Here is a 27,981-nt window from a genome sequence, read left to right as displayed (position 1 = left end):
GCAACTTTGCCATGGCTTCACAGGGCTTACATCCAGCTTGCAACTAAGGCAAAGAAACAGAACCCAACACCTTGCCAGACACATGCAAGTCCCATGTCAAATACACCTACAAAGCCCTATTTTTTCCAGCCTTGGACCTGCTGTTTTCTATATCATATTTAGGGCTTGTATCTCTGGTCGGCTTTAGCAAGGGTCAAAACCTTGTTTCCCACTTGAGATTTAATTTTCTATCTCTTTCTTACATCAGTAAGTGAATCTTTGACGTTCTCTCTGCCAGCCATTGTGCCTTCCTGCAGCTTTATATTTGGCTTGATTGTACTATCTTGCGAACACGACTGTCTTGAAACAGAATAGCACTGATGCACAGACTGTCAGTCAGAGAGAAGTCAATCTTGTTCAGCTTTTAATCATGTGGGCTTTCCTCTTTCCAATTCTTGGTGACTTTCCTCCTACAGGAAATGAGTAGGATCTTTTGGCTCTGACTATTGTAACATTTTACTGCATGTGTTCTCTTTTGTTCCTAATTTTTCCCCGAAGTGACTGCCTGCATTGCTTTTCCCATGTTAATGCCAACAAAAAAAAAATTAAAAAAAAAAATAGACTTTTATTTCTCCCTCGGCAGCTTGTAACAGATCTTGAAACCTGTGCTCACTGTGCAGTTAACCACTGTACTACGTATTGTTACTCATATTATTGTTGTATCTCCAGCACTGATGAATGTTATGTATTTTATTGATTGCCTTTGCATGAGAAAGAATAATTAGTGCTTGTCCACAGTTCATTGATGCGGTGTTAGGCACAGAGAGTTGGGTCTCACCCAAAGAGCATGGGAGAGGCATCGCAAAGCCAAGGAGCACGGCTCCAGTGCTCTTCTTGGGGGCATTACCCCAAGACCCTCTCCCATCACCAGTGGCTCCATGGAGCTACCTAGTGAGGCACCCAAAAAAATGTGGGCACGCCGCATTACCCGTAATACTTGTCACGGTTGTACGGTTTTAGCAGCTCATCATCTTGCGGCTGCTGGTAAGTGCACGTATCAGAGCGATAATCAAGGTAGGATTCTGCTTTTAATTATACCCTTTGCGACACATTGAAATCAGCAGCATCGCGCAGCCACGTCTGAATGCTCAAATGAGAGAACGAGAAAAGTGTAAGTGAAAGGAATTTGGTAAAACTTTCCTTTTCTGATGGAGTAATCAGGAATTGAGTTTGGTTTTATGGAACGCTCATGGAAAGCAAAATTTGGTCTTCTTGCTCTCTTTCTGCTTTTTCTAATTAAGTTTTTTATCATTTTGGACATGCAGGTTTAAAAAAAGACTGAATGTCAAAATTGCTAAGAGATAACTTTGAAAACCAAGTAATAATTCATTTAAAATCAGCATCAAACCAATGCCTCTCCCTAGTGTTCTCTATAAACTCCTCAAAAAAGTAGGTGTTTCAACAAGAACAGTTAATTATACAGACATAATGTGGAGAAAGACATCTATAAGACCTTCTAAAGGCTGATAGGAAGATCAGAGAATCACACAGCATTTGCAATTAAACACAGAAATAATCTGGATTTCTGGTTGTGAGTTGCACCACTGGTGGTAATCCTATAGTGGCATATAATAAATCAGTTGTAAAAGCAAACAAAGCCCCCCTGGAATATCAGGTGATGAAAAAACACATTGCGATTCTGGGATAATAGAAATCTGCATTGATTCATCAGCAGCATTCGATGAATTAATCATTTCCTTCCTTCTGCACTTTCCTGACTTTCTCATTGAGACAACTTCATATTGTCAGGCAACATTGCAACTTAATAGAAGATAAAAAGACAAACAAACAAAAAACCACTAAGTATTTTTACCTAAAAGAAACTTGCCACAGAGTAAAAGAGATGTGCCACTTGAAAAAAATAATATATTTATTTTTTTCTTCCCTCAGGTAGAAATGGCTCTTTTCCTCTGGAAACGTGGTCTAGGTAGTAAGAAATACTCACACCCCTCCACTTTTTTTTTTTTTTTTTTGGATAGGGATCCCACATGTTCTCCATGCTTAGTTTATATATCCCAGATTAACATCAACACGGATAGAAAGTGACTATGAATCTGGGGGAAAGCTTCCTTCTGTGTGAGCTCTGGGAGCTAACAACCATCCTTGTTTCTACAGGACTGTGAGGAAGCTGAAAAGCTTTCACAATATCCCATGGAGACACACAATTTATATTCTGAACAGGCTCCAGAAGTGACAGCAAGATTTTCCATCGGAGATTTCCTCAATTAACCCCAAGACATGCAAATTGGCATTTTCACTAATATTCTCCCAGGTCTCAGGCTGGTGATGAGCAGAGCGCTGCCTCTCATTAGCACACCTGTAAGAGCATGCACAGCTCCCAGCATCCCAATGTTTTCCCACTCTATTTCCAAATCAGCAGCTCCGCTCTCATGGGAGGGAGAAAATGATGCTCAGGCCCCACCAGAGCCTTACGCTGGTCAAGAACATCCAGATTGACAAGGCTACCGGGTTTTGGTGGCAATCATCTCCAATGTCTGTTAGGAGAGGGACTGAGGGAAGATTTTACCCTCTGAAACATGAGCAAGGTGCCTGTTAGGAAATTATGGCCCTCGAGAAGTCCTGCTCATCCGACCAAGGGGCTGTCTAATCTTCAAGGAACCTCAGCTGGCAGTTTGAGTAGTGCAGCCATCTGTACATCAGCTTTTAGAAGAAGCAGAGGGATGACAGGCAATAGTTTCTGTTTAATGAAGAACTGCTGAAAAAATAGCTCTCTGCTAGCTCTTTCCCAGACACCATATTTTTACCTTCTAGCTGCTGCTTCTCTGTGGTCAGCAGCTGCTTTATGTGGCCATGTGGTGAGCCAGGATGGGGCCCCGATCTGTGTTAAAACTAACAATCACGTATATATTTTTGCTGGGTTTATTTTATTCTGGATCAGCTTTGTGGTCTGGCTCAAACTGTGGCCACGCAAATTTTTGGGGTGATAGAAAGAGAGAAATGATGCTTGTGTGGAAAAGAACAGCCAGGGAAGGAGGGCCAACAATTGTAAATGATTAAATTTGTGATTAAATGTGTGTTTCACAGGGCTGATCTGCTCAACACCTTCCTTGAACCTCAAAAGGAATGGGATAAAGAAAGGTACTCTGAGTTCTCCTGGTGGCTCTGTTTGGGAGCAGGTTTCATGGCACAGCTGAAAACTCAAGTCCTCAGAAAATGTGGCCTACCCTAAGTTGGTTGACCTCTTTATCCCTCCAAGTATTAAAGAAAGGCAGCAATCCCTCCTTTTCTCCTTGTGCTTTCAGGGGGTGCCTTTCCTTAGTGGTTAAATGAAACAACATCACATCTACGTGTGAGGAAGCTTCCAGATCACGAGAGGATGGGAAAGGCCTGCAGTGTTGTATGAGACCTCACTGATCTGGAAGAGAGAGACATGGCTTAAAGCCCCTTTTCCACAGGAAAAGTCTGGATGACGGGCAGACTAGGCCTATGGGGCATGACAGAGAAATATGTGCAGGTGTAGCTATCAGGGTATCACTGGAGAAGGCAGGCTGCAAAAAGATGGGTGCTGTCTGATGGGAGGGGAGACCTGTGCCTATTAATTTTAGGTGTCCTTAAATGAATTTCATAAAAAAGCATCAGAAGCAGGAACTCCCGCCCTCAAGGCTGTGTCTTTTTCTTGCCATGAGACTATATGAAGCTGCCAGCCGTGAAGTTGCTCCCTTGAACTTCAGCTTGTCCTTTTTGGCTGTACAGTGGCCCGGTATGAATGTAAAGGGTGCTTTTAGTCTGGAAATTGGAGAATTGTGTAATCTGGTCAAGAACTGTGTATTCTGGAGAGATGGATAAGACTGAAGGTGAGAAAGAGGAAGCAGCGAAGGTCTCCTTGGGTAATTCAGATCCAGTGGGTACACAAACCAGGCATTCGGGGCATATGTGCTTCTCATATCAATACAGCCAGTATAAAAGATAAGAAAGCTGAACTGGGAAATCTGCTGTTGAGTGCAGATATGAATGTAACAGGCATCATAGCAAATTACTGGGGGGAAGATAATCAGGACACTATCAGAGCAAACTATAAATTGCGCAGGAGTAATTTGCATTCCTGGAGGAGTCGTGCCACAGTAAAGAAAACTTAAGTCACATCAGATAAGTAAGTTAGCTGTATCAACCAGTAACAGTGGTGCCAAAAGACTGAAATTCCACCCCAAGAGACTGTACTAGAGTTGTTCTTCAGTTGCTTGGCCAAGGTAGGGACACTATCCAAGATGTCCTAAAGGAGAACAGAGACATTGTGGGAGTACAAGATGCGATATGAAGAGGAGACATCACATACACTAGGTAAATATAACAGCAAAACATGATGCCTGAGGCTAAATTTTTAGTCATCTGTGAACAACTACTTCTTGGAGACATGTAATCAGGGGAAAAAGAACTTCTTGTGCAGCCTGGGTTTGCTATAGTGCTATCAAAGAGCTGCTTTTTATAAGAAGGTGTAATACACTGATATTCAGTATTGTTGTAGGAACAAGAAAGCCAAAAATATCCCAAGCACAGTGTTGGATTTAACAAGTGGCCCTACAAAAAATGAAGCAACTTGTTGAAAGGAAATTAGTAGGAGCCACGAATGGGTGAAATGTTTGCAAGCAGCACAGATATTGTTTAAAGACACCATATTGAAGGCTCAGAGAAAATACATGGTGTGTATAAAAAAAGACTTTAAAAAGACCAGAAGAAAGCTACTGTAATTAAGGATCAGAGCGAAGGAGGCTATTACAAGTAAGAAGACTTCATGTTCAAACAAGGCGAAAATAGAGAACACACATTCTATTAAAAAGGTAGACTAAAAAGATTTGAAGAACAAATTTCTAAGAGCATGAACAAATTATCAATCCTTTTCCAGACATGACCAGATTAGGAAGCCTGCCAGGCAGTATGAAGGGCCAGCAGAGGACCAGGGTGTAAGATGAGTAACTTCAGAACTGCAGGCTGCAGCACACGCGTGGAAGAACACTGAATGAACTTGAATATGAAACTACCAGGCTGGCAAGTAAGGTGCTGGACTTCTGCTTACCATGACATTTCACAGAACCACAGAATGGAAGGGATTTCTTGGTACACCTGGTCCAACCCCTGCACAAGCAGGGCCACCCAAAAAGGGGTAGCCAGGACCTTGGGCACTCCATTTGACAGGAAATGTGACACCAGACTTTTTTTTTTAAGTATTTGATGAAAAAAACATATTTTTAATCCCTTCATAAAGAAAATTGCTAATAAATAGAAACAGTGAGTGCATGAACATGGGGAAGAGTCTACACGACTTTTGCAGGTTGCAATCTTGCTTAACCACTAGCACTTGTTGCTAGCACCAATCATGTCAATCTGGTTGGTGTTGTCTATGTGGCCTTCAGAGGTCCAAAGACTGCTGAGAAAAGCAAGGAGCCATGGGCTTGAGAGGCTATAGGAGCTATCTTTTCACTGATGAAAGAATGAGCAGCAAAGAGCAAGACAGGAACTGTTAACAGTATCCTAGCACTGAGACGTGGACTACAGAGCACATCTGATGATGCCAGGTTATTTGCTGGTGATATGGGATTATTTGAGGATGTGCAAATGAAAACCAGTTGCAGAAGCCTCAAAACACTGAGAGGCCAGGTGATAAAATGGCAGCTGGAATTCAGCGCCTGTCATGGCAAATTAAAGTGCATGTGGAAAAGCAGCTCTGAATCTCTGACAAGTGCTGGTGCTGAGTGAGGCGTTGTCAGCAGAGATGTGATCTTAGAGCTAGGGCAGACAGGGCCATGAAAATGCCAGAAAACCACTGCCTAGTTGGAAATAAAAAGATGAAAGATTATTTTCCCCTGCAAATGATGAATTGAATATTAGGAACTGTTAGAAACTGTGAAAAGAACAAAAGCAAACCCAACTTTTCACATGTGTAAGATCACATCTGGGGAACTGTGTCCAGCTTTTGGTCTCCCCAGTACAAGAAATATGCCAGCAAACTGGAACGAATCCATTGGTGTCATCAGTATATCTAGAAAAGTGAAGCAGGTGAAATATTTGGAAAAGCTGAAGGAATTGGGTTTGTTCAGCATTAAGAAGAAAAGACCAAGTGAAGATTTTATTGTCACTTTCAACTATCTTAATGGAAGAAGTTCAGAAGATGGAGCCCAGCCGTTCTTGGAGGTGCACAGAGAAAGGATGAGCTTGAAGTGCACACCAGCTGCAGCGAAGGAGGTTCTGGTTAGATACATGGAAAAATATCTTTACTATGGGGTGGTCAAATATCAGGACACTGAACCAGAGAGGCAGAGGAATTGCCATCCTTGAAAATATCAAAAACCCAGGTGAACAAAGGCTACAAGCAAGCTGGATAAAACTGGTCCTACTTTGAGCATGCGATTTGAGCAGAGACCTTCAAAGGTCCTTTTGTTCCAAACCCACTCATAATTCCAGGATTGCTTTGCACCTATGGTGACCCCACACCTCGAAAAATCTGTCAATACATTGTCAAAAAGTAAAAAGTGTCAATAAAAGCAGTAAGGATGCTGGAGGCTACGGGACCACACTGACACGAGAAGAGATGAATTTGACTGAAATGGATGGTGGAGCCTGGAGAAGGAGGGAGGGATGTCTGCAGACTGACAAGTGCTGTAAGGAGATGAGAAAAATTATCATTTCATAGTTCAGGAATGATCTGAGGAAATGCCTGAGCTGAGTTCACCACAAGCCAGGAGGATCTGGAGAAGTGGCCAGGCACATTCCCCTGTTCTCATTTTTTTCCTACAAGTATTTGCTAGTGGGATCATCAAGAAGAGTGGAGTCTGGGCTCTCCTGCCTCTCCAAGGCTGGAGCAGTGTGAGGCTTGGCCTGGCCTAGCATTTTCTTTAGGTTGTTACTTAGGGGAAACAATAAGCTCAATCCTTTCTCTGTCCTCAAACGCCACTTGCATGTGTTGGCACATCTCTTGTGTTTCTATAGGTGAAGTCAAGATTAATAAAAGTGTTCAAGGTGAAAGCTCATGGAGGGTAAAAGGAAAAGCTGCTGCCAGGGCCTCTGGGCCTTGTGGCCCCGAAATCTCCTCCCTTCCCCATCTGCCCTGTTAACTAACAGAGCACTCTTCAACGTCTGTGGTCTTGTCTGGCAGATTGTAAAGGGCAGAGGGAGGAGAAGTGGTGGGTTTTGCACCGGTTATCTTTCTATCCAGTGGCGAGCTGTAATTTTCTTTGGGGAAAGATGACTATTGCATGCTTTTGTGACATCAAGTTAGAGCTCGGAATGTTTAAAATAATAGGGAAAATGCATTTCCCGTTGACTTCTCTGGGAGCAGCTTGCACATTTCTGAAAGCAGATGGCGTGATGTATATTAAATTATCACTTATGTCGGGGGGCTTATTTTAAGGATGGAAGTGTCGTCTCTTGGTATTTGTGCCAGAACTGCTCATCCCCAAAGAAGGATTTTTGTATCCCTCCAGCTATCCTGGAAAATACTTGAAGGAACATGTCCTTCCCAAATACAGGTTAAAAATGTATCATTTTGTACTTGTTTTCCATCTTTTAAGGAAAAGGGAAAGCAATTTTTAAATTTCACTTTTTTTTAAAAAAATGGTCCAGACTGGCATTAACTGAACCAAAGGCAAAAGTCCCCCAGACTTCATTGTAAATCTCCTTCACTTAGGGTGAAGGTTCATGCTGACAGCGACAACATGAATAAGCGGCGCAAAATGCCTCGTAAAGACCCAGAAGTCTAAAGCAACTGCTGAGTCATCAACAATATTTATAACCTCCCACACTCAGAATAGAAGATACCAAGGGACTGCAATTACTGAGATATGACAAATGTTGAATTTTTAATGTCTCCAGCTGTAGGACCCTTCATCGTCCGAGAGCGTTGCTGCTGAAAGGCATAACCTTAGTTTAATCCATGAGTGTTTGCTGTAAATTGTACAGTTATACAGTCTATATACAGTTTCTCCATAAAAAAATATTGCTGTTGACTACCTAAGGAGTTATTCTCTGTTTTGCAGATATCTGTATTCCTTCTTTTTTTCTTTTTTTCTTTTTTTCTTTTTTTTTCTTTTTTTCTTTTCTTTTTTTTTTTTTCACTTTATTCTACTTGTCTCCATAATCTGGGCTCATAATAGACTGCTCTTCTGTTCACTTGCAAGGCTGTTACACTCCTTTTGATGCCTTATACCATATGATTGTCGAAACACTCTTTTGTGAATGAACTGTACTTTAATCCTCTTCATGACACTGTGTCTAAACTAGTCTAGCAATTCTACCCCATCTACATCCGAAAAACAGCTCCTGCATGGGGCTCATTACGGCTGTGAGATATTCACTTGCATTTGGAATATGAGTTGCTGGGGGCAAAAGAAGTGACTAAGTCCCACTGATTACCCTAGGACTTAAATATCTTGAGAGCCAACAGAATTCCAATGCCTAAGTGGCTTTGGAGATGTGAACCTGTGCTTTCATGCAGGCACTGCATAGCAATCTACTGCACGGCAATCCCAATAAAGAATGGGATTAAATAAAGCATGAGAAGGATGTATGATAAGGATGATAGATAATTTATAGGTGGCCATATATTTTTTACATATGCTGTTAATTTATTTACTTCCAAATGGAGTATTACCTGGCTTTTAGTTTATTTCAAGGATGCAGATGCTGGCAGAAAAAAAAAATGCTATTTTTGTTTAAAACCGATCGTTTCAGGGGTGTCTCAGTCCATTTTATGACGATTTCTCCAACAAAATGATCTTGGATATGCAACCTTTCCATTTACATCAGCACCTGGGTGCTTTTGCCAGCCTGCAGCTCCCTCCCCACGAGCGCTCTCTGCAATGCAATTCAACACCCACTGCTCTCGATGGGCAAAATAAGACATATTCGGGCAGAGCCCCGACAATTTCTCATCGCCTTTAATGAAACCCCGGCTTGGTTTTACTTCCACGCACCGGGATGAGGATGCTGCTCGCCTGTCGCTGCGGCCACCCGGCGGCTTGCAGTGGGGGCAGGAGCCCACCAGGGGGCTCCGGGGGGCAGCAGCAGCCCTGGGCCAGCATCCCTGCACGGCTGGGCAGCCAAAAAGGGTCCCCAGGGGATGCTCATCTCTTCTCTCATCTTCACCGCACTCCTTCAAACAGCTCACACAGGGTAAGCAAATAAACAGGCAGCCCCGACGACATCGGCTTTTAGCACGGCGGATAGCACCATCCATGTATTTTTAATCTTTGCCCGGGTGTTTTCTTACAAACTTCATTAATAACGGGGAGCGCTGCTGTATGGTAATATACGACAGCACTTAGAGCTTATGAAGCTCCCTTTCAGTTTTATAGCATCAGCACAGCAGGCTGTGCTGAGCACCACATGAGCACATTTATAAAAAGCTTATTACAGCGTATAGCAGGAGAGCCCTTTTTTAAAGCCCTGTATGGGGAACCAGTGCTATTAAACGTGATTATTTCCTTTAGTAAAGGCAGCGTAAACAACTCTGTCATTTGTTTTTATAAAGTCATCAGTGCCACTGCATACAAACCAGCGCCGGCTGACAAAGCCAAGGAATCTACTAGACACTGTGCAATGCATTTAGAAAACATCATCAGCCTGTGTTGACGTTGCAGAGGCCTCTGAGCACTTCCAAGGAACCACATCTCGTGAACATGACCAATGCAGCAGCTTTAACCTTCCACTGGCAGAATTTTCCACGAAAAAAAGCTGTAATCAATTCCACAAGCTTTTGCTTATTTGCTTGTTTTGTTTTGTTGTATTTTATTTTATTTTATTTTATTTTATTTTATTTTATTTTATTTTATTTTATTTTATTTTATTTTATTTTATTATTTTATTTTATTTTATTTTATTTTATTTTATTTTATTTTATTTTATTTTATTTTATTTTATTTTATTTTATTTTTTATCGTGGAGCTTTAACTTCAGGTGAAAACAGAACCACAAAGAAAGCCCCAATATTTAGACCAAGTGCATATCTACGCATATAAGCAACACAGGCTGCCAAAAACGCACGTCAGTTGACATGCAATACTTTTTACACTATCTAATCTATTACAAGCCAGCCTGATAGGAAAAAAATATCCTTGCTTTATTGGTTAGAGAAGTGATGTTTTTACAGATTTTGATGATATTCTATGTTATCTGCAGAATTTAAGTGAGCCCTCCTTGTTACGGAAGATTATAACGGAAATCTAGTTATACACCATTTGTCTGCATTTGCAAGACAGATCCTATCAGTAGCTCTAGCAGAGCAGCTGCCTTAGCACAATGTTACCCTAAAGCATAAGGACAGCTTCCATGTTAGCATTGCTTATTTTTTTCCGCTATCGACAATTTAAATAAGTAAAAGTCCTTAATATACTTTAGCCACTTGTATGGATTTATGTGAATGGACTTAAGACTTTCAATGATTTGGAAGAACAGAAAAAAAGGCAAGGACTTTAATAAATACTTATTTGGGTTTCAGGAATTAAAAAGGCCTTAGGAGGGAGGGAATAGAAAGACCTGGAGGACTGAGATCAACAAGGAAAATTTGGAGTGGGGAATGCAAGATACTAGTCGTGATGGGGGATATGAAGGATAGTGTGCTAAATGAGTCAATGTATTTTGGAATGGCTAATCAGTGTCTAAAACAAGTAAAGTTTTTATGGGGTTGAAATTTGCTGTAAAATCCTGCAGTTTTCCTAGATAAATAAAGGAGAATAAACTTCCCTAATTCCAGCTATCAAAAAATCAAGCTTTCTATTCTAAGCTACTCACGAGGGCACCTTCTGCTGTGAGCTGAATGAAGCAAACCTCTCTGCAGAACAGGCCAGCCTATCTGCTCTGTTTTAAGATGACGTGAATCTAATGAGTCTAATACCTAGATGCCCAGCTTGGATGGGATGCCACAGCTAAAGTTGGGTGATATCAGTCCCACCCAAACTTTTTGTTTCCGCCCCACCTGCAGCAGCAATTTATTTCTATCTGTAAAGCCCATCCTGAAAAAATGAGCATTCAGAGAGATAAAAACAGAAAAATCCCAAAGTGAACTGTACTGAGGGTATTTATTGAGAAATCCTTTCCCAAAGTTTTACCAAGGGAAGGGCTGCGCCATGATGGTTTCTAGTGAAATCTGCGTTGAATTTTCAGATTTTAAGTAGGGAAAGATGCTAACAACAATCTAAACCGATTTGTGCAGCACAGGCCACCGAATGTACCCAGTAATTTGTCCTCTCAGGACAGAAATTGGAATTGACCCACAGAGTATTTTGTACCACAGCTGGAAATCGTGATTTAAAAACCCCAGGGCTGAGCCTCAGCTGCTGGTAACTTCATTTAAGCCCAGTACATTTATGGAGCTGAGAGAAGCCACACCACTGAAGGAGGTATCTGCAAACTGGCCAGCTGCTAACTCTTTGGCCACAGGCTACCTGACTGCAAAGTGTTAATTCGGTGCTGGCAGGTGGTTGCTTCACCACAGGACATAAGCTCGGTGGTGAAAGCCAACCCTGAGCAAAGCTGTGTGGCAGCTAAAGCCTTTGACTCTTAGTGTCTGGGTAGGATTTGGGTCAGGATCCAGAGATGTTTTAGGTGTCTGCACATGCACAGAGGACCTGAACTCCAAAGACGAGCAAGAGTTTTCTGTTTGACGGTTGCTGGAGTGAAAGAGTGAATAAACTGGTGATAATTTCTCAACTGCTCTGCGCACGCTGTCATTGGTAAGACTTAATCCAGCTGCTCCCACATGGGTGCCGAGAGCCCTTTGAAATGCTCTGCAGTACCTGAGACATATTCATGGAGCTTAGAGATAGGACATTGGATGTTGATGAGACCAGTGCCAGGCTGGAGAAGCACGTGAAGTGCAGGTGATGCAACCCAGGGCACTGCGCACCTGTGTGCAGGCAGCCACACCAAGCCCTGCACTGACCAGCTCTCCAGTGGGTATTTTGAGAGCTCAAAACCCATTTCATGCAGAAACACTGATGGACAGACCCCTAAATGCATGTGTGTGCATCGCCTTGGCTTGTGTCACCACGTGGGTACCGCCTGTAGATGCCTCCTGAAGCTCCAGTGGAAGAAAGAGAACCAAGGCTTACGCGTGCTGGTAAGACTTGCAGATAGCTGGCTTGTTGCATTAGCTCTTCTTTCTGTATTTGGAAAACATACAGAACAACCTGTGTAAAGAGGCTGCTTGTGTCTTGCATTTTCACCTTCTCCCTGGCATGTGTGGTACTCTGCTCTATTAAATTGCCCATTGTTTTTGACATTCCTCTGTAAATCCCAAATCACCGCATTATTCTGAGGTACAGTGCTGATGGCTCTTCTACGTCAGTTCCATTTTTAGTGTAATTTATGTAGCTTAATCTGTATCTAAATGCTCATCTAGATCCCAAATGGAAGGCCGATGAATGACTGATTAATCTTCTCCCCTCTCTCTAGAAACTGTCTCATGTAGATTGCTTTACTGTATTATCGTCTTGGCTGTCCTTCTGGGGTAACAGATACAGCTGTTGATACAGGAATTCAGGTCTGTTGTTTCCAGAAAGAACTGGGGCACTTAAAGTCTCCATTTCCCTTGATTACACAACCTCCTGAGAAGCGGTTCACGTCTTTTTTTGCTAAAATTGGGGGAGCAGCAGGTTTGTTCTGATGAAAATACGTGCTGTTTGCAGAGATTCAGTTACCTGACCAGCCACAAAATGTGATTGCAAAGAAGCAATCATGGTAGGGTTGGCGTGTTTACAGCGCTGTCATGTAGGCATCAGTTCTGAGCTCCGTGATTTGACATTTGTATCAGTTACGGTGAAGAACGTGGACAGCAATTTCCAGCTGCTAGCAGCTGGCCCCAAAACTGCAGAAGTGGTAGTGACAATGATGGGGGATTGGTGCAGGTCTACACCAATAGTTTAAATGGTGCTAATGAGGCACTGAATCCAATTTTCTATATATTTGCCATAATCTATGTATTTCTATACATTGGTAATAAATTCCTGAGAAGCCCTTGGGAATCACAGCAGGGCTCCTCGGAGGCTGAAAGGTCTAACACTGCCCTGGGATATATGAATGCAAAATCAAGCAGGAATCAGGAAAGCCTATTACAACTGTACTTGCTTTGCTGTGACCCATACCAAAATTCTGTACTAATTACTCATATCTTCACCAGACTGGGCAGATAAAAATAAAAAAAATATAAATCAGAAAACATGTCAGCTGAAAACCCGGAGAGGATTCAGAGAAGAGCAGTGACAATACTTACAGAATTAGAAAATGTACTTCACTGAGATGAACTCCAACAGTCCCGTTTATCTGTCTTGAGGGATGACCAGTCTGTAGCACCACGTGTGAAGAGGAAAAGCAAGAAAAGCTGGCTAGAAGAACATCTCTACGTTCTAGGAAAGATATGCTGGGATTTAATGGGAGCTGAAGCTAAGCTAAAAATAAGGTGCATATTTTTAACAGTAATTAAGCACTGAACAATCCACCAAAGTCTGCGGAGAATCTTCTATTGCTGTGTGTTTTAAATTAAAAAGAGGAAAATAAAGGTTGCTTTCCAGGAGATGCAGGTTGCAACACAAACCTGACTTTGTATTGGTTTCAAGACACAGCAAATCTTGTTACGTTGGACAAACAAATCAATGCAAAACCACAAGGGCTAGCAAATCCAACCCCAAAGGAAAGGTCTATGTGTTGCATTAAAGGGCATTTATCAGAGTCGAGCATTTGCCTGTTTCAGAGCAACAACCTCTCACGCCAAGCTTGCGGGCCTCCACCCCCAGTTTGTACAGGAGGGAAACAAGAACAAGCTGCTCAAATCCCCTCTGCCCAAGGCTGGTGATTATCAAAGCAAGTCTGACTGTTCTCCACACTATGTACCGTAAATGTCAAGTTCTGGAAAAAAAATGTATTTCGCTTAAGATCCTAAAACTGGATGACTAGGAATCTGTGTAGAGCCCTGCCTGAAAGGACACAGGTAAGCCCACATCCCTTTTCTTGCTGTTCTCTCCCTCAAATCTATCTTTTTTTCCTTTTTCACGCTGGTTTCCTGAAGGTTATCCACAGATGTTGTGAAATTGCTGTGCTGGGGATACTGTGATTATTAGATGGGGATCCAAGCACCACGTAGATACCTTAACCTAGGCTTTTTTTTTTTTCTGATTTTCAACACTTCTTGATTCAATCTCTGTGTTGGCATAAAGTCTATGTTTAAATGCGAAGCACACGACATCACAAATACAAATACATCAGTTTCTGTTGCGTGTTTGGACAGGCAAATGCTTATCCAGAAAACTTTAAAAAGTTAGGGTGTGATTTTTACTCTCCCACACAGATCTTAACCTCTGGAACAAGAAAAGGGAATAGTCCACGTTTTCCTGAAATGTAAGGAAATGTAATTTTTATTGAATTAAAAAAGTATTCTGTTTCCACCGAGCGAAGAAGCACAAAGCACTTCTGTAAACCAGCAGTTTTTGTTAAGTGGCATCATGGCTTATTACTATTTAATACTTGGGATCCAGTTACGAAGCAGGAACACAGTGTGTGAAGTGCCATACAAACACGGAATGAAAGGCTGCTTCCTGCCTGTAATAGCTGTAATTGAAATGCATCAACAGCCCTGCTATCTGTCACTGCTCTAACCACTGTTTTGGAGTCCCACCGCCAATCTCTTAGTGCCCTGCTCTGCTGTTGTCAGCCTCACAAATGAGGCAGCTGAATGCAATGGGTGACAAAGCAATTTTTTCCTGTAAGAATTAATGTAACCGAAAGAACACCTATGATTTAAGACACAATTTAAATCACGGGGACAGCATACACGGCGTGGAAGATCACTGGGAAGTGAGTGGAGGAGATGCTGGCTTTTCAGCTGCTGGCCTTTCAGAGCGCATCAGGGCTCTGAAACGTTTTTAACCACTTCATTTGCAAGACCGAATCGCCCAAACATTAGTCTGTTTTTCTGTCCTTCACCTCTGGTTGACCTTGGTACATGCAAGGAAGATGGCAATGAAAATGGAACCATTCACAGAGGCAGCAGGAACGCTCTCAGTAAACGATTTGGGTTGAACATTCCGCCTCACCGGTAGAAACATTAACTCTTAGGGGAAAAACTGCATTGCTGTCCATCATAACATTATCTGCTGAATTTTTTAGAAACATGCTCTTGGCAGACAGTGGAGTGAGTGTAAATATATGTGGTGAACCGAAGAAATGGAGATAAAAGTGGAAGAAGAGTTTTTCACTACCAGTCTGTATAAAAAGTGGATGTCATCATTGCTAGAGGCTTCTTATGAAGGAAGCAAGAGTTGGAAATCGTCAACATAGATATTATAAATGAGAAAAAAGTCATTAGGTGAATGTTTCAAATTAAATCCACACTTTATTATTGAGCATTTCCACTTAGTAACTTGTATTATTCAAAGTATCAGTTATGTACTGTATGCATCTCTATATTCACTCCTTTATTTAACAGATTTTTTTTCTGGTTATTGCATATTTTTTAGAAGTCACTTGAGGGCCTCTCTGGCCTTTTCTCATTGATCTAACTGTATCTATCCCTCCTTACATATATACAGAAAAAATGGACTGCAGTCGTGGGACTACTTGTGCTCAGAGGATGTTGTTTGCCTTTCATGTAGACGAACAATGGTGAACCTGAAGACAGAGGACAGCTCGTCTCTCAGGTTCCCATGTGAGCTTTTCATTTTACGGGAAGCCTGGCTCCTACAACATGGATTTCCTGCTTCTCCAGATTCTTTTGTGAGCATCTGGGAATTCTTAGAATTGCTGTAAATACACAATTCCTTTATAAATCTGAACAAATTGTCTCTCAAGAGTATATCCTTGTGAATTCCAGTTTGATTAGGAGCTGAATAGAACTGCATTCCTTTGTCATAGAGTATTTTTGAGAAAATTATCTGGCCTCCCTCTCATAGACTAGGCATCGGTCTGTCATTTCATCACATTTTCTCCTATTCAGCCAACAATCCAACTTCTTCAGGCCACTCCAGATGAATTTTGTACTGAATTACTCATTTCCTTTCTATAACCTTTGTGTCCTATCCATGCATTATGTTTTCCCTTGCTCTGAAATCACTGTGCAAGACTCCTGTCTAGTTCACAAACCTTCTTTGCATTCTACAGTTTTTCTAAGAAATTCTTTTCTATTGACCATGACTTTACAAACAGATTGAGCTTCAACTGTCTCAAAAACAAAACATCATTGTTCTAGCTTCTATATGTCTTCTGTATTAAAAACCCATACTGGTTGATGGCTTATCTTCGATGTGAAGTGTGTATTATCACTCCTCAAAATATGGTGGCTATTTTCTACAAGTACTTACACTCCGTTCACTTTTTGTTTCTGTATTTTTATTGCAAACATACATACAGACACTGGTATCTGGAGATGCATTACTTAGAGAACATTCTTCATACATATAAACTCTGCATGATTGACACGAGGCAGTGCATTGGCTAAACATAACAGAAGAGACTGCTACCTCTATCCATAAACTCTGGAAAAAAAAAAAAAAGATTATTACAGAATAGGTCATATTACTGCATGAGGAACCTGTGTAGTACATTTTCTTGAGTATGTTTGCACATTTCTCTTTCCCCTGGTCCAACTGGGGGTCACAGGCAAAAACCCAGAGGGCGGTTGTGGTGCATTGGCATACTCCAAGAGGAGCAGGCATATAAAAAAAAAATAAATCTGAAGCAGCCCTCTTGCATAAACACCATGTATTAAGTGCCCAGAGAGACCAAGCAGCACATCCCACGGGCGTTTATGGAGCTCTGAGCAAAAGGCCAGGGCCAAAGTGCAGCGGGCAGAGCTAACGAGGAGTCGAGCCCTCACAGCACACGCCTCCAGAGCGCTGCCAGCACCCTTCAGAGCACCCAAGGGACACCCGTGAGTGACAGGAGACGGCGCTGCCCCCCTCAGAGATCTCAGCACACCAAGGCCAGGCGGGGGGCATCCCCTCAGGGCACGGTGCCCTCGGCGGCTCGGCAGGGGGCGATCCTCGCACCTCGCCGCCTCACGCCCGCCATTTTCTTCTTCCTCCTCCTCCTCCTCCTCCTCCTCCTTCTCCCGCCGGTCCCAACGGTCCGCGCGCGCCGCTCCCCGCCCCGCCGCCATCACCCCCCCCACCCCACACCCCAAAACGACTCCCTTCGGGGGCGATGCCAACGGTGCCGCGACGCCCCCTCTTCCTCTTCTTCCTCCTCCGCAGCTCCACCTTCAGCATGGGCGAATCGACCTCCCGGCTGCCCCTCGAGGGAGAAGCGCTCCCCGGCAGGAGCCAGCGCATCCCGGTGGCAGGTAATGGCGACCCCCCCCCCCTCCATCTCTGCCCCTCAGCCCCTGAGGCGGCCCCGGCTCCCTCAGGCGGCCCCGCGCATGCGCGCTGAGGCGGGACGAGGGCGGGGAGGGAGGGAAAATGGCGGGCGCCGCCTCACAGCCGTGTGGGAGGAGCGGGCGGGACGCCCTGGGAGGGGATTTGTGTTCGTCATGGTGTTTCCTGGGTGGGCTCGGTGGGGGAGAGGAGCACCTAATCGATTGGTGGAGCGGCCAACGAGGCTGGTTTTCGTTTGTCCATACGTGGGTTTTGTGGTTAATTTTTGCCTAGGGGGTTTAAAAACATTACCTAACCCTTCACGTCTCTGTTACACAATACCTAATAACGGCATCAAAACATGGTGTGGGTGTGCCAACCCCAGTGTTTGGAAAACTGAACTTCTCGAAAGATAATTCGGTGGTTTTGCAGTGTTCTTCCTTTCATTTTGTGTAAATGAGAGGTGTCAGGTAAGCAAAGCAGCAACCTCGAGTTAAGGAGCTGATTTTGCCTTCTGTCAGTCGTCCTAGGAACAGAAAACATCGCAACATCATCGTCACTGCTAAATAGGAGTCCAAGTGGCACCCGCATGCTGCAGTATTTGTGATAATTACTCCCTTTCACAAGGTAGTTTTTCAGAAGTATTTTCGTGCCAGGCATCCAAGGTCTTTCATGAAACCTGTGAACTTAGGAAAAAAAATAAACACATTAAGGTCCGTAAGTGCTGGAGGGAGAATTATAAACGTCTGATGGTATAATCTGAGTGGAAAGAGTGTTTGAGAGCAAGAAAAAATGGATTTTACAGGTGCTTGGTAAAATCCTGGAGGTGGCAAGAAGGTAATGGTGAAAATAAAGGCAGCAGGAAGAATATTGTGTCTGATGTGGAGAAGTTGTAGTCAAAGGGGTACAGAGAAAGGCTTATGTCTTCAGGGCAGTGAACTTTAGAGATAATACTAAGAGTTGCGTGGATTAAATGGTGGATTAAATTGGCATCTTCCTGTTGCTTATTGATAAAAACCTGGATAAAAGATAATGCTAAATCCTGTTTATGCTTTTTAACTCCATAGATAGAATACTTTTGTGCAGTTATACAAAAACGTTCTCATAAAGCCAATTACAATTTCTTTTTTGGCATTTTTATTCTATGACTAAGCATGGTATCATATACTTAATAACAGCTTGGAGCTCCAACGAATTGCAAAAGTTAAAATAAGATGTTAACTACTTTGCGAAAAGAATGGCAAGTTAAATTTTAAACATCGTGTAACATTTCCTCAGAAATATTTCCTCTGTTTAAAGTGTTTCTAGACTGTGGGTCTGGAGAAACGTTTACTGGAAGGGATCTTCAGTCCAGCTCCTGTTCCAGTGCTGCTCTGGCTTCTAGTGAGCATTTCCATATATCTGATGTGAACCAAGGCACAGTTTGTGGTTGCTTCCATTTCCGATACTGGTGCTACTGAGAAGGGCTTGCTGAGCTGTCATTCTCACTTCTGTTCAGCTGCTGTGTTATTGCCCCTTAGTTCTCCTTTCACCTGCTGAAACAAGCCCAGTTTGTGTGCTGTAGGCTGCTGACCAACTCAACCATTGACCTTGCAGACCTCCACCAGTCCATTAACAACTCTTTTCAGAGTGGACCCGCAACCAGTTAGAGTATTCCAGGTGAATTCTTACCAGTACAGCATAGAAGAGAATACTTTTTCCTCATTTTGCTATCATCTATGCTCCTTGTAATGCAGCCCAATACAGAGTTAGCTTTATTTGCAATGAGAGCACATTGCTGGTTCATATTTAACCTGGCATCCAGCATAATCCCAAATCCTTTCCAGCAGGGCTGAGATTATTTTGCAGCAGTGCAGAACCTGTACTTCTCATTGCTGACCTTCATGTGGTGTCTGTTGGCATAGACCTGAAAACTTTCAAGGTCTTATTGGGCTGAAGGTCTGTTGTTTGGCATGTCCACTCTCACCTTCAGTTTAATGTCATCCTCAAACTTGCTGAATGTGTTTTCTGTCACATCATTCATGTTCTTGTTTAAGGTATTGAATGATATTGGCCCCAGCATCAGCCCCTGGCATAACCTGCTACACACGAGAAATCAAGATATTGATCACTGCCTTTTGATTTTGGTGATCCTGACAGTTTTTGACGTGTCTAGTGTCTACCAATCTATTCTTCGAGCCTGTACTTTCACAGTTTCCAAATGCATATACCGTAAGAGATGGTGTCAGAAGCCCTACTAAAGTCAACGTGTATTACATCCACTGCTTCGCCCTAATCTGCATAGCTGTCATTTAATTGTGAAAGGCAGCCTGGCTGGTCAAGCGTGATTTACCTTTGGTAAATGTGTTGACTATTCCCAATTACTTTCTTGTTCTCTTTGTGTTGGGAAATGGTTTCCAAGAGGACACGTTCCATGGTCTTTTCTGTGGCTGAGCTGAGGCTGACCAGCATCTAGTTCCTCAATCCTCTTTTTGCTTTCCTTAAAAATGGCTGTTTCTAGTCATCAGCAATCTCTCCCAATCACCTAGATTTTTCTAGATACTACCCTATATCTGTCACAGTGCTGTGACAGTCACAGCAGTGAGTTTGCTCCACAACCTTGGACAAACTTCATGTGGCTCCTTGGATCTGAACACCTTTAACTTCTTTAAGTAGTCATAAGCTGTTTCCCCCCACATTGTTTGCTGCTCTCCTTTCCGTGTGTGCTGGTGCATGCACAGGTTTTGGAACAGTCTTTGTGAAGAAGCAAAAGTAGTGTTGAGTACTTCAGTCTTCCATACTACTTCTGGGTTGCCTTCTGTAGTAATTAATGCACCTAATTTTTTTTTTCCTTTTTCAACTGTAATTTTTGTGGAATTGTTTCTTATTGCTGTTTATGTCCATAGTTAGTTTTAATTCCAGCTTCAGCCTTTTAGATTTCATGTCTAGAAGCCTAAGAAATGCTTTTCTGTCCTTCCTTTGTTGCTTGTTACTGTTTCTAGTTCGTGCATGCTCTCTCTTAGTGTTTTACTTCACTAAGAAGTTATGTGCTTCTGATGAAGTTCCCATTTTTCCTCTGTGATGCTTTATTCCTTAGCTCTCGTAGAAACTTTTCAGCAAAAACCAGACAGCTCTGGAGGGCACCTTCTGCCTTTGGCAGCCTTGCAGGACCTTGTACATAGCTATTACCTAAATAAGCCAGAATCTGCTCTTTCAAAGTCCAAAATGCTAAATCTGCTGTTTGCCTTTCCAGCCTTCCTTTGGATCCTGAACTCCATCATCTTGTGGGCGCTGCAACTCTCTGCCACCTATGGCTGCACTGTTGCCAGTTCTTCCCCGCTTATGAACAGCCGGTCAAGTAAAACATTATCCTTGGTTGGTCCTTCTGGCATTTTTGTTAGGAAATTGCCACCAGTGCAGGTTCCAGAATTGCTTGCACAACTTGGTGTTACAGTCCCAGCAGATGTCTGGGAACTGAGGTCCCCCTGGGTGACCAAGGCCTGCAGTCTGGAGACTTGTGCTGGCTCGTTGTGGACTTTTCTCCTCTTGGTCAGCAGCTCTGTAGCGGACCCCAAACCACACCATCTCCAGTGTTTCCTTCCCCCCTGATCTTGACACAGAGACACTCAACAGACGTGACTACATTTACACTGGAGCTCTTTGCTGCAGAGTGCAGCTCCCCATCCTAGACTGCTGACTAACCCTTCCTGCGAACCCCCTTCCTATCCATGACACTGCTCAAGCTGCGTGTGCTGCACCACGTCTCCAATTCCGATCACATCATAGGTCTGTGACCACAGTTGGGCATCCAAGTTGTCTTATTTATGAGCCAAACTTTGCCTTAGTGTATGGACACTCAAGGAAAACATCTGTCAGACATTTCTATGAAGCAGGAACCAGCACTGGTCCTAATCCAGTGACCTGAGGTGTCCATCGTGTTCAGTGTGAAAAGGATCTAGATGAAGAGTTGCAGCCCCTTTACCATGCATTCCTTTTTGAAGATGTTGTTGATCTGCTCCTCCTCCCTCATTCGATATAGCTTGTTCACCCCACTGCTGCCATCCCCGTGGAGAAGGTTGCGTTACACCTCCTTGCACATCTTGGTCCTGATGCACCAAGTTCCTCTTGCCTTGTAGGTGTCTGATGGGCATGGATGCTTTCTGCCCCTCAGTGGGATTTGTTGTTTTGAGGGAACCTCTCAGCTGAGAGTTCCTGCTTGCTGTTTACAAACCTTGTGAGTGCAGAGAGTGGCTCAGGCTGTGCTGCAGCCCAAACGAGAGGAAAAAAAAGCCAAGTGACAGCTTCAGCTTGGAAATTGCATTTAATCCAGCCTTGCAAAAAGCTACGTGGCATTCCTTTCTCTTTAAGTTGCTGACCACAGGGTTATGTGAGACTTGACCTTGTCTGCCTTGTTTTTTTGTGTTGTTACTTATTTAGGGTCTGAGTCTAAGCAAATTATGGAGTTAAACCTTTGCTATGACGTGAAATTCTGTGAAGTGACTGGTAGTAGCTGGTTTGTGATTCAGTTCGTAAAAGTGAGGGAAAGTTTGATAAAATACTGTGCTGTGAGTTGAAAACAATGCAAACGGTAGTAAACCTCACTTTTTTTTGTAATGTAGTTGGATTTATCTGGTCTTCAACAAATTTCATAATCTGGGAACGATGTTGTGCCTTTTCTTTCCTTGCAGTTGAGCTGCTGCATTCGTTTTTTGAAAATTATGCTTTTCATATGATTTCTGTATAGTGGCGCAGTACGATGTCATGTTCCATAGTAAAATTGCGTATTATTTATTGCTTCTGCCTTTCTCGTAGAATTCCAGTTTTCAGAATAAATTTTAGTTGCAATGTCGTTGAAACATTTTTACGTTTTGGTGAGTATGTATTGTTCACTTTATTTAATTGGCTGTTTTATTTTATGATAGGGGTAGGAGCACTAGTCAAGGAGCCCTGATAATGCAGAGGGAACCCCCTGTGTGAGACATGATGTAATCCTATATATATATATATATATATGCACACAGCTGTTTTTCTCAGCTACTTAGCCTGAGATAGCAGAATATTGTTAATTTAAAGGAATATTTTGTCCTACTGATCCCAGTGAGTAGTGCCAGGAAATATTTTCTTCCTGGTCTCAGCCGTGCTCCTTGCAGAGACACTCAGGTACATCTGGGGTGGGTTAACTTTCCTGAGGCAGTAAAGGTACAACTCGGGGTAGACAGCCTTTCAATTATGTAAAGCTGTTAAAACTTCTAGCTTTATATGTAGTGATAATTACACATTTTGGGGGAGGTGATTGTGAACTTCAGTCTGACCTGCATAAAAAAGAGCACAACAGTTCCATGAATTAATTCTTACTCGAATCAGATCATGCTCTTTAGAGAAAACGTCCTTTGACAGAGAACCCACTGCAAAATTTCATAAATTGCTCCAATGTTTCTTAACTCTCTCCATTAAAAAATGTGTATTTTGATTTAGTTTCTTTTGTCTGATCTTGCAGCTATTGACACTTATGACAGTTTTCTTCATGGGATGAATGGAATGATAGTAGGTTTTCCTGAATTACATTTAGATGGTAATTAAATTGCTGGTCAACCTATTAAAAAAACAAAAACAAAACAAAACAAAAAAACCCACAAAACATAAAGACTTAATCAGACATAAACCAAGCAAAGTAAACTCTTCTGTTCTCTCAGCAAAAGACATGTTTTTTTTTTGTCCTCCGTTCATTCTTGTTTCTTTTTCTTAAACTGTCATCACTTAGTTAACATCTTCCTTGACTTGTCACTATCAGCAGCAGTGACAAAAGATTTTAGTAGCTCTAGTGTTGGTGTCAGCTGCAGTCTTGTTACTACCCAATATTTTCCTGTTTGCATATCAAAGGATAACTTACATTTGAGACCAAAACATTGCTCTAGGAGCTCTGTGTACCTAAGAATTTTTAAAGTCATTGGTACGGGGTATGATTCTGTTATTAACTGTTTAATTCCAAGCCTGTTTATTTTACATAAAATAAAGAGGTGGAGCAAGACTCTTCTTGCTGCAGAGAGAGATGAAATGCAGGAAATTCCATTTAAACTTAAGAAGAAAACTTTTTTTTGTTTCGATTTTCTCCAGGGTGAGCAGGGATAGGTCATTCTTGTAGACCTCTTGGTGGATGTACTGAAGTTTTACAGCAGAGATCACTTTCTCTTCCTTCAGAGCCACGCTTCTTTGCATTACACTTCTGCACAGCATGGACAGGTATTTTATGGGAACTGCTTTGCTCTTCTTGTTCTGTTCCCTGCCTCTGGAAGCATTGTATGCTTTTCAAAGGATTTAGACAGATTTCATTTCACCCTAATTGACTCTACATGCGTGAAAGATAGTAGATCTTACATTCTTAAGTTTACTTCATGAGAGGTTTTTAAATGAGATGATATATCCCATCAGGACCCACTTAGTTGATTTCTAATACAGCATTTAGTTGGAGATCTTTTAAAGATTTATGGTTCATGAACAGTAAAAATAAATAAACATTCAGAAGCAGAACTAGCCCTTTGGATTGGTTGCTTCTATACCTGTTTAATTTAGAGAGATTTCAGTCCACACTAAACTTTTTTTTAGTGTTCTTTAAACATGAACCAAATTATTGGGATCCAACTGTTTCTGGTGGTCTGGATGCCATTGCCAGCACCAGGAGGTGGCCAGCAGGACTGCCCGTGGCAATGGGCTAAAGCTGAAAGTTGTGATTTCTCACTCATGTTTATGGCCTGATGGGAAGCCCTCCTGGTAGAACTCAATCCCTGTGGACGTGGCCATGGGATCATCCAGTCATGTTCTCAGCAGCCAGTGAATCTGTCGTCATTAAAGTTTAAATTGTGCTGAGTTATAACGATAGAAGGACGCTGCACTGGTAAAGCGTGCTGGGAATCACTGATCATCAGCTCTCTTACTAATAAGTCATCAATACTTTTCTACCAAGGGTGAGTGGCAAAAGGGAGACCAGCTGAATGGGACAGCCTGATCCCTTGCTGCTTGTCAATTAACATGTCATGGAAATGTCCGTGTTTCTGTAACCTATTTGTCCTGTCCAGCATTACGGAAAAAATCTGGTACCTTATGCTTACTGATTGCCTAAATATGTATGTGCTGTTTGAGAAGTTTTAAATAGATTCTCCCTGATGTTCTGACCGTTTTCCGAATTGTGTAAGACACAAGATTTTGCAATAGAATTGCAAACTCAAATGTAAGCTTAAGGTTTTTTAGGATGGTTTTCAGTAAAATAGGAGGAACAAACTGAAAAACATTAGAAGTTTTTTCCTTTAATGATTTATAACGTTTTTTAAGCATGGGCAAATATAAAACTTATTTGTGGATGCAAAGTTGATACCAGTGTACTTTAGACTGAAGGTCTCAAATTCTTCAGCTTTAGACTGAAAGTCTAAAATAGAGAATATTGAGTGAGATTATGCCATAGAACAAAGACTACTAGAGAAATAGAGTTTCTCTTAAGGTTTAGAAAGATTAATTTCATTATGTTTTTTCCACCACTTCATTTACATGATACAGTGTCTTATATAACGAACTAATTGGTTACCTGTTTTTGCTGAAATTTGGAAGGAATGTGGGTTAATAATAATGAGATCTGGCTTCCACTGAAGTGTAGTTCAGGACCATATTGAGTAACAATGTTGGATGTGGTCTAGCATTTCTCAATTTCAATTTACCTTTCTTATTCAGAAGGGTTAATTACTTATTTCTTCATTGTAAGAAACAATCTTTGCCTCAAATATGCTCAAGCCATCGATTTCCATAAATTATTAAATTTCATTACGGTTCCACTCCTTATGCCAAGATTCAAATCAGAAAGGATGTAAAGCAGAGCATGCTTCCTCGTGGAAGCACCCAACAGCAGGTTATTATCTGAAAGACAACTTCTGAAATTTGGTGTTACCACTTCTTTACAGGTAGACATGGGATGAATTTGCTTGGAAATTCTGGATGTAATATCATGCCATGGCTTTTTCTCTTTTTCTCTTTTCTCTTTCCTTTTTTTAATCTTTTTTTTTCTTCGTTAGGCATTTATGGCTAAACAGCTTGTATGCAGGCCAAGTGTTCAGTTATAAATATTGTACTGTCATTGGGAAAACAGGAATTACTTTTTAACCACCCATTGCATTTGCATTTTGGAAGGTGTTGCAAGGAGAAGCAAAGGTTAAGTCAATCTAAAGGGATTTTTGTTTTGTTTTGTTTTGTTTGCATGTGCTTTTTGCTCTTGGCAGCTGGAAAGCAACAACAACAACAAAAAGGAAGTTAGCATGCACACACAATGCTCGATAGATTAAAAACATTCAGCAAATATGTTTACAGAGCTGCACATCCAGCTGTCAAACGGTGCTCCCAAGACAACGCCGCCCCGATGAAAAAAACCCCGCGCTTCCTTATCACCTCTACCTACACCACAGCATGAAGGGCTACGTCATTCATCAGTAAGCCCTCTCCAAAAAAAAAAAGAAGAAAAATAAAAAAAAAAATTAAAAAATCCCTTGCCAAGTCCCTGGAGCTTCTTGCTGGCTACTTAGCATGCTTCTCACGGGCGGCCGCGCGTCGACACGAAGCGGCGCCGCACAAAGCGGCACCCCCAGGACTGCGGCGGGGCTGGTGCGCAGGAAGCTCTCCCCGGGGTTTCTCCTGGCAACAGCGCGGGTTGCTGGGAGACAGAATTACTGAAATGGGAGAAACTTTCCCCAACTGGCAGCCTCTTGAATGCAAATCAGGCTTGAAGGAGACTCCTCGTGCCGATAACCGCAATTTCCCTCGCTGAAATGAAAAATGAATCCAGAGGTTCGTTATGCAGGGGATTATGCGTGATGCCGCTCTGAGGAATCACTCAAAGTTGTGTAATAAAAGCGGATAATTATTTCTAGGGAAAGGTAGTGGCATGGTACATGGGATTCAATAGCTTCTCATTGCTGCTACGAGCTGTTCTAGCTTCTCGTTACATCCCTACATTGAGAAGGGATATAACGTGTGAATTTGCTATATTTGCGTCGTTAAATAAACCTGTCAGAAGCGTGACGCTTGTATTTGCATGGGTTATTTTTTCATGTTTTTCACTATTCACAAAATAATATACAATATTATTGTGTGAAGCCTGGGATACTTCGAACTCCTTTAGCTAATTGTGGCCATTTTATCTTTAATGCAATTTTTGCATGAATGACATTGACCTGACATTTTGCTAATGTTGTGACTTCAGAAAAATGGGTGGTGGAGAGAAGCATCTCACTGTCTTCACTTGCCTTCATGCTATGGTTTAAAACCTTTTGCACTTAGATGCTAAAGATCCGTGGAGCCCAGCTGTGTCTTCAGTAGTGCCTGTGTAATTTGGATAAACACATTTTCTTCTTTTTAAATAAGGTGTGTGGCTGACTTCGCCATAGTCACAGTAGCACAAAGTTAGTATATATGGGGAAGATTAAGTTGTTTTTAAATAATGGGCTGTCGTGGCTATTCATGTACAAGTAGGCATTGCTAAAACAGTGCTTATCACAGGTAGAGGCACAGGATTGGGCTGCCAACTCCTACTTCTCTTTCCATATCAGAAAGAGGAACATGGGGGAAAGCTCGTGGTTTGGCTCTACATGGCACCAAGTACACAGCAGAGACAGAGCACTGGAAGGGACGGTTGCGATCATTGATGTGGTGGATGTCAACAGACATCACAACCAGGTGAACGGCATCCCCAAAATGCCTCTTTCATCCCTTTCATCTCACAGCCACTGATGGGGTGAGTCCTGCCTTCGCTGGCTCAGGCATCCAGGCAGTGCACGCTGGGCACAACGGGCAACCATGGGCCCATTGGCTTGTGTTTCATCAGTGTAGCTTTATTTAAAATCAACACAGACTATTTAAAATGTTTTAATTTTGACCCTACTATTTATTGCTCTTTTTGTCCCTTTGTTTATTGTGTCTGCCTAGTCACTTAGCACCTCTCTTTTCTGTCATTTCCTTAATGAGAGAAACTTGTCACATGCCTTTGCATCCCGTGCTCTGTTAAAGAGTAAAGCTATTTTAATGTCTTCCTGTAAAATAGGTCACTTTTCGAAACCTATAATTGCACTTTTTAACATGGTTGAGCTGTGTTTATATATGGCATTCTTAAAGCAAAGGGTAACTGGTGTGGACACTCATTCAAACCAGATCTGACCATGATTTATGCTATGATTACAAGAACAGATTAGCATGGTGTAAGCCAGGTGTGGATTTACAGCATAACTTCTCCAGGTACCTGCCTATGTGCATGCCTTTGTTGTGCACCAAACTCTTAGTAATCTGTCTGGTTTCATGGAAAGATAATAATCTTTGTTACATTTACTCTGGGGTAAAAAAAGTGCAGATAACTCGAAGAGATGCTCTAATATTTTGAGAATTTTGTTTGTGTGAATCATTTTTGTCTTCTGTTTTTCCCAGAGCACCACAACCAAACTTAATTGAAGGAATGTTATTCAATGACCTATTCCTGTAGTCAGTACTTAGGGCAAAACAAAATTTTCAAGGTTTTACACCGAGTCAAAACTTTTTTTTTTCCACTCACTTCATCATATGCTGGATCACAGAATTATAATTTTATTCTTTCTTTTCTTTGATTTTCTTGGTTCATGTACATGTACAACACTTCCAATAATGAAGA

At 42.1% G+C, this 27,981-nt stretch overlaps 1 protein-coding gene across 2 annotated transcripts in view; it reads left to right on the top strand.

Annotated features, from left to right (window-relative positions):
* Positions 1–9,108: 9,108 nt before the first annotated feature.
* MSRA (methionine sulfoxide reductase A) overlaps positions 9,109–27,981 on the top strand; it is a 278,473-nt gene continuing 259,600 nt past the window's right edge. The window contains exons 1-2 of one of the 2 annotated variants that reach the window (XM_032185406.1): positions 9,109–9,162; positions 17,229–17,317. In XM_032185406.1, coding sequence (XP_032041297.1) covers positions 9,110–9,162; positions 17,229–17,317 — 142 coding nt within the window. In that variant the 5' untranslated portion in view covers position 9,109. Of the gene's footprint in view, positions 9,163–17,133; positions 17,318–27,981 lie in introns of those variants that run through there. The other variant, XM_032185408.1, reaches the window with a different exon arrangement.

This window comes from Aythya fuligula, chromosome 3 (assembly GCF_009819795.1).
Source record: "Aythya fuligula isolate bAytFul2 chromosome 3, bAytFul2.pri, whole genome shotgun sequence".
Classification (NCBI taxonomy): Eukaryota; Metazoa; Chordata; class Aves; order Anseriformes; family Anatidae; genus Aythya; species Aythya fuligula.
The sequence above is the reverse complement of the archived record's forward strand: the minus strand, read 5'-3'. Positions and strand labels throughout refer to the sequence as shown.